Here is a 7,247-nt window from a genome sequence, read left to right on the forward strand (position 1 = left end):
TTCAAGTGAATCGGATGAAAATGGACGATGTGAAAAAAATTGGCTTATCTTGACCTTTCGACCTAAAAAGTAATTGGTGGTTGAATACAGTGACTTGATATGCAAATCAATAGTCTTCAAATTTGAAGTTAATCGGATGATAATTGAAGATTTTAGAAATAATATTTAAGTTGTTGACCTGTTGGTTATGTTCACCTTTTCGCCTATGTTTATCTAAAAAATAATTGGTGGTTATTAAATGACAAAATATGCAAGTCCTCTTCCAATTTCAAGTCAATCGGATGAAAATTGACAATTTTAGAAATTCGGCCTATGTTGACCTTTTAGCTCATGTTGACCTAAACACAAATTGGTGGTTTAATTCAGTAACCTGATGTGAAAATCCCCTTCATATTTCAAGTAAATTGGATGAAACATTGAGGATTTTGGAAATTTGGCCTATGTTGGCCATTTGACTCATGTTGACCTAAACACAAATTGGTGGTTTAATTCAGTAACCTGATGTGAAAATCCCCTTCATATTTCAAGTAAATTGGATGAAACATTGAGGATTTTGGAAATTTGGCCTATGTTGACCATTTGACTCATGTTGACCTAAAAACAAATTGGTGGTTTAATTCAGTAACCTGATGTGAAAATCCCCTTCATATTTCAAGTCAATTGGATGAAACATTGAGGATTTTGGAAATTTGGCCTATGTTGACCATTTGACTCATGTTGACCTAAAAACAAATTGGTGGTTTAATTCAGTAACCTGATGTGAAAATCCCCTTCATATTTCAAGTCAATTGGATGAAAAATTGAGGATTTTAGAAGTTTGACCTAATTTGTTGACTTTTGGCCCATGCTGACCTTTTCACCTTCAAGTCAATAGGCTTCTTGCTTATGACCATTTGGTGAAGTTTCATGATGATGGGTTTGAAATCTGTAGGCAATTGACATATAGGCAGAGACAAAAAGGCAGACAAACTAACACACACGACTAACCAATATACTGTACTTGAAAAATCCTCGACAATATACTTGATAAATGGGGAGTTAGAAGGGGAAGCCCCATGCCTAGCCTATCTATGCACCTTCCACTGTGCATTTTATGGAGGGTGGGTAGAGGGGTTGTGCATGTTTGTAGATTTTAAAGAATTAGGATGAAAAGTAGAAGTAAACTAGAGCAATGCGACTGTGTCGCCAATATGCCTCCGCATAGTCCCACAACGGGTAGATGCCCTCGTTCACTGGCCTAAAAAAATTAACAAGTTTGATTTAAATCCCTACAGCTGTTTTCAAGTATCACATTTTCACCAGCCATGACACGTTTCACATCGATTGGTGAAGCGGTTTCAGAGAAGGGATTTTTTTTTAATTATCAGCTTTCAAGCTAATATGGCTGCCAAACCATGTGACTTATGATGTCATAAATTTAATATTTCAAATTCATATATCATGTGCATGCAATTTCAGATTTTTAGGATAAGGAATTCGATGAAAACATTTTTGGCTGCCATACCACGTGACCTATGACATCGCAATTATCATAAAAACATTCTGCATGGGTGTCACTCCTACCCTGAAAGTTTCGTCTTAATTGGACATGCGGTTGCTGAGAAAAACGAGGTTTAGCCCGTACGGACGGACGGAAGGACAGACGGACAACTCGAAAACATAATGCCTCCGGCCACTTTCGGGGGCGGAGGCATAAAAAAATTGATGAATCGCACATTTCGATATCGTGCTCTGTGATAGCAAATTTGAAGATACGCCACCAATTGTTTTGAACTTGACTATAGCGGCCATTTTTGCTAACATGCGGGGGTGTTTCGTTCGTAAGCAACTCGATTACCGCTTGCCAAGTGGTTCATACGGAATGGCTGGCTTGGTAAGCGCTAGCAAGCCGCTTGCTAATGGTACACACCCCTGGTCTTCCATACCCTACAGATGCTAGAATATTCAGATATAAGATATACAGAGCAGATACCAGATCTCCAAGCTTTCCAACTTAAAAAGTTGTTTTCAAGTTTTCATCTTGTACTCTCATAAACTTCAACTTCTCCTAATCCCAAATCCTCCAACTCTGATCCCAAATCCTTCGCTTCCCAAATTTCAGCTTACCCGGCTGCTCTCGTATTCCCTTTTTAGTTTTACAGCTTTTGCAACTTCTTTGGGATTTCGAGCTTCGATTAGAATGTAACGATGTTTCAGGGACACAAAGTGGCTGCGGCTTCTCGTCCATTACACAAGTAATTATTCCGGTGTCCTGTCCGAAGGCAGGTACAGTACTGCTGGAGCGGTTTCTTGGCAACGGTTATACTGGGAGGTTTGCCATTGCCTTCCCAGCAGTAGTTAGGGCAGGAGTTTGTAATGTGCCCATGGTGCCGGTGATTGCTCACCTACTTCTTGACGTGTGATCTTTAATGCCCACCAACTAATGTTGGCAGATGGGACACCCGGTCTGACGTCCAGCTAAGGAACGTTCTTCTTCTTCCAACAAGTTGCAGAGATCTCCAAGGAGTATTATTGCAATGATGAAACACCCTGCCTAAGAAACACCGGGATGAGAGTTTTTAGTTGGAATGGGATTCAAACCCAGGCTAGTAGTCTATAGGCTTATGTAACATTTTCCAGGTTTGTCATTTTTTGGGGTAGATTATTGGCACTCATGTCTAAACACATCTAGAAACTTCACTGATTAAGAAAAAAAAGGGTGCCAGTTTTGCCATTAACATTTACGGCCTCCATTTTGAATTTCAAAATGGCCGCCACCGAAACTCAATTTCTTAAAAAATATTTGCCAATTAACTATACTATTCATTCAAATGTCATACAATATTTATTCCATTTCATCTAAACTCATACATAGGGGTCAACAATTCATTGGAAACAAAATGAGAGCACTAGAAATACTCTAAATTAGCAAAAATCAAAGATGGCCACCAAATTGCAGACTTTGTTTTACGTAAAATGCCATAACTTTTGAACCAATGGACATAGGAAGATGTTTTTGGTGTCTAACTGTATGTTTTGGCATATGAGGATTCCAATAATAACAACATATTTATGATTCGAACACTCTTCAGCAATCCTCCAAAACATTTAATAGAAATAATGTTGAACATGTAATTCAATATTAATTTATTTGGGCGGTTATAGAACTTGAAGATGGATAATTTTTTTTAAAGGTACAACATGTATGAATCAGGATGTTGGAACCCATCTGTGGATCGGTCCCATCGGCCGATGGGTCTGACCCGTTTGGCGACCCATCTGTGGATGCACGAGAAATGACAATGCAGACCCATCGGCCGATGGGTCTGCGCCATCTGCGGATGTGTTGTTCACCTTGAAGGAATGTGTTGACAGAATGGTGCTCTTCAATCATTATTATTCAATCTTTTTTATTCAATCTTCAATTAGGGTTAGGGTTAGGGTTAGGGTTGTTAGGGTTAGGGTTCGGGTTAGGGTTAGTTGTTAGGGTTAGGGTTAGGGTTGTTAGGGTTAGGGTTAGGGTTAGGGTTAGGTTAACTCATCCACCATTGATGCATACACATTCCTTCAAGGTGAACAACACATCCGCAGATGGCGCAGACCCATCGGCCGATGGGTCTGCATTGTCATTTCTCGTGCATCCACAGATGGGTCGCCAAACGGGTCAGACCCATCGGCCGATGGGACCGATCCACAGATGGGTTCCAACAAGGACGTTACAGATTAAATGTTCCTAAAAATGGCCCTAAATGGTCCTAAAATTAATGGCCCTAAATGTTAAATGGAAAAACTGGCACCCATTTTTTTCTCAATCAGTGATGTTTCGAGATGTGTTTAAACATGAATGCCAAGAATCTACCCAAAATTTTGCTTTTTTCACATAAGCCCACGGACTATAGAAGGCTTAGAGGGGAATGTGCATACCTATAGGGCTGTGAACTCCACAAGCAATGACTAAGACTTGATAAATACCAAGATACTACCCTCTCCTTCTTCCCATGCAGGTAAACCGTTCAAGACTCCACCATTTAATGAACACGACTTCAATGAAGCACCACTCTTCTCTCATCCATTGGTGGACCTTCAAGCCGTGGCTGGATACAATGCCACTCTCAGCTGCTGTTGCCGTGGAAACCCCAAGGTTGGTAGCAATAATTATTTTTTGGTGACCACCTGTGAGTTATGAATGCATACCGATTGGTTGTAACTCCAAGCTAATCATCCACCTGTGTTCCAGCCAAAATTCTTATGGTTGAAGAACAAAATGGAGATATCGGACAACCCTCGTTATCGCATGTTCACCAATCAAGGCGTTTGCACACTTGAGATCAGAAAGCCAAGCTCGTATGATGGAGGCGTTTACACTTGTTCGGCTGTCAATCATCTTGGAGAGGCTGAGGTGTCCTGCAAGCTGGAGGTGAAAGGTATGAACGTAAACCTGGAGACACGTGACCTCACCACTTGTTTTCTTTGTTTATCTCTGAGCAACCTTGTCCTGGTTACACCGTTTAATGGAAATGATGTTCCTTTTGTTTTGTCATAAAAGTATATCCCTCGACTTGGATTTTCAGACTTAGCCACGTACGTCCTTCGTCATTCTTATACCATCTGGTAAAAAAAAAACTCTCCACCATCTTTCATTCTCATTTCTTTTTCTCCATCCATACGTCATCCTCCAGTCCTTTGAATGTGCTAAAATCACTCCTTCGACATAGGCCCTTTTCCACCACTTAACACTCACTCCTTCTTCCCACCTCCCACCAGCTGTCCAATAAGCACATGCAGCCACCCCAACCCCAATGTCTGCTGCCAGGTGAGCTCATATGTACGTGAGGCTGCATATGGAGCTTTACACAGCCTGCCCCGTACCCCACTTCCGACAACTAACACCGATGCTAACACCAACCCCAGCGCTAACATTTGTTCTAACACCAACCACTACTGAAGCAGCAAGTCGGTCATCTCATGGCTACAGCAGTGACGCCATCTTGTCTTTTCTTCGCAACCCTCATACCCATCTCGTTTACATGCTGCATGGAATCTGCCGCAAAGCCCACGTGGGGGCAAGTCTTGCCATGTTCCTTGAGAGTGGCTGCATGTAAACGCATGAGATGGTTGTGGCTGCATCCACCACCCTTGGGATATGTTGCTTCAAAGATGATTCTCACCATCATCGAAGATGACAACAAGGACATTGTTTTCGATGATGTTCGACACCATCGAGCGGGACAACAAGAGCAGTTTTGTGGTGATATCAAAATAATCCAGCAGGACAATGAATATAAACAGTCGTGTAATGATTTTGCTTCTGTTTCTTATACTCGTCTTGCTTTTGCTTTCTTTGCAATTCTCTCCTTACGCCCCCAAGGATCTCCTCAAATTCTGGATCTTCTTCTCAAGGGAGTCCCTATGTCCGCCATCAATAGCATTGCACATTCACAGAAATAGTGCCTCCATTTTACGCATTCTCCATCATCCTGGTGACCACTGTATTTCCGCTTCCCATATAACTATCTTTTCACCATGAGAATGTGACTTGTTTTCCTCTCCTTTCATGCTATACCCACCCACCTCACTCTCACACCAAATTGGTTGCTTATTGCTCGATATTTTATCAACTGAAAGGCGAGAAAGGTATGCTAACCACCTTGGGGAGCAAAGCTGACCATGGCCTTTAGCATGGAATTATCAACTCTTGGTTGATAAAAACCGATCGGTCGAATTGTCCGCTGACAGAAACCGACATGAGCCTCGACAGAAACGCGACGTGAAGGTATAGTACTCTTCTGGTTCCTTATACCCTTTCTTGTTCTTCATTTCCTTCCCAATGGATATTTGGCTCACTCATTATTCCCAACTGCACCTTTGATCTACAAAAAAATTCATTATTCTGCAGACTTCTTCCTTCCACTTCTCTCTCTCCCTCCTTCCTTCCCTCTCTTCCCCGCCCCCTCCCTCTCCCCTCCTCCCTCTCTCTCCTGCCCCTCACTCTCTCTCCCACCCCTCACTCTCTCTCTCCCACCCCTCCCTCTCTCTCCCACCCCTCCCTCTCTCCCCCCCCTATATCCCTCTCCCACTGTCTCTCTCCCTCCCTCCCTCCCTCCCTCTCCCACTCTCTCTGTCCCTCCCTCCCTCTCCCACTCTCTCTGTCCCCCCCTCCCTCTCCCCCCTCCCTCCCTCCCCCCCCTCCCTCCCTCCCTCTCCCCCCTCCCTCTCTCTCCCTCCCTCCCTCTCCCCCCTCCCTCTCTCTCCCTCTCTCATCCCTAAACCCTTCCACAAAACATGTGTGTGTCAATTATCAATTATCAATATTCAATCAATTCAATTCAATTCAATCAATTCAATATTCAATCAATCAATCAATCAATCAATTCAAATATCAATATTATCAATATCAAAATTATCAATCACAGGTATCAATTATCAACCCTCCCTCCCTCTCCCACTCTCTCTGTCCCCCCCTCCCTCTCCCCCCTCCCTCCCTCTCCCCCCTCCCTCCCTCCCTCTCCCTCTCCCATCCCTAAACCCTTCCACAAAACATGGCACTCCCTGATCATGTCTGCTTACATTTAAGTGTCATTGAAAGTGCTGAATGTAAGAGTAGGAGTGGTGTTTCAATTGGAAAATACCCAGAGCCGATAGGACTTTTGATCAAGGTCAAGACAAAATACTGGATGAGATTTTGATGAAAAGGTTCAAATGAATGAGGAGGTTGGTGACGGTGCAAAAAAAGACTGTGATGCTCGTAGATTTTCATTTTAAACTTCTTGGTGATGTGGTCAACTCACTGGTTTCTCACCTGTTTGAATTGATTGTGTCATGGCCGAGTATTAGCTCCTTTACTCGATTTTACTTATATTTGATCAATGTAGCGTTTCCCACTTATAGGTCGAGTAGTTACGGTAGACGTGTCATCTTGAAGTTGTATGCACAACCAAGGAATGCTGGTATCAGTTTGAATCCTCACCCTGATTGATGAAAACTGACATGAGGTTTGTTAACTGGTTCACAAGAAGCAGTGATCAGGAAGTTTCCATTTCATTGGGATTAAGCACGCCGTGTAGTACCGCATACATTGTCGGGACACATCATTCGCTTCCTTAATCCCAAAATCCCCCAGAAGAAAAATACAACTTGCAGAATGTCTGCCTGTGGATATTCGGACAGACGTCACATGTTACAGATTTGTATTTTTGCGTCTTGCTCTGTCTTGCAGTGTCGGCTGAATAAATGACGAAAAACTTTCTATCTCACTGTTGTTCGTACAG

General features: G+C 42.7%; 1 protein-coding gene across 5 annotated transcripts in view; it reads left to right on the forward strand.

Moving 5' to 3' along the window:
- Positions 1-5,853, forward strand: part of LOC137431215 (myosin-binding protein C, slow-type) — a 55,864-nt gene extending 50,011 nt beyond the window's left edge. For 2 of the 5 annotated variants that reach the window (XM_068122290.2, XM_078781682.1), the window contains exons 24-26: positions 3,984-4,120; positions 4,217-4,403; positions 4,744-5,853. In XM_068122290.2, the coding sequence (XP_067978391.2) occupies positions 3,984-4,120; positions 4,217-4,403; positions 4,744-4,754 (335 nt within the window). In that variant the 3' untranslated portion in view covers positions 4,755-5,853. The remainder of the gene's footprint in view (positions 1-3,983; positions 4,121-4,216; positions 4,404-4,743) is intronic. The other 3 variants (XM_068122288.2, XM_068122289.2, XM_068122291.2) reach the window with 2 other exon arrangements.
- The last annotated feature ends 1,394 nt before the right edge of the window (positions 5,854-7,247 follow it).

This window comes from Myxine glutinosa, chromosome 7, assembly GCF_964187855.1.
Source record: "Myxine glutinosa chromosome 7, kmMyxGlut1.1, whole genome shotgun sequence".
Taxonomy (NCBI): Eukaryota; Metazoa; Chordata; class Myxini; order Myxiniformes; family Myxinidae; genus Myxine; species Myxine glutinosa.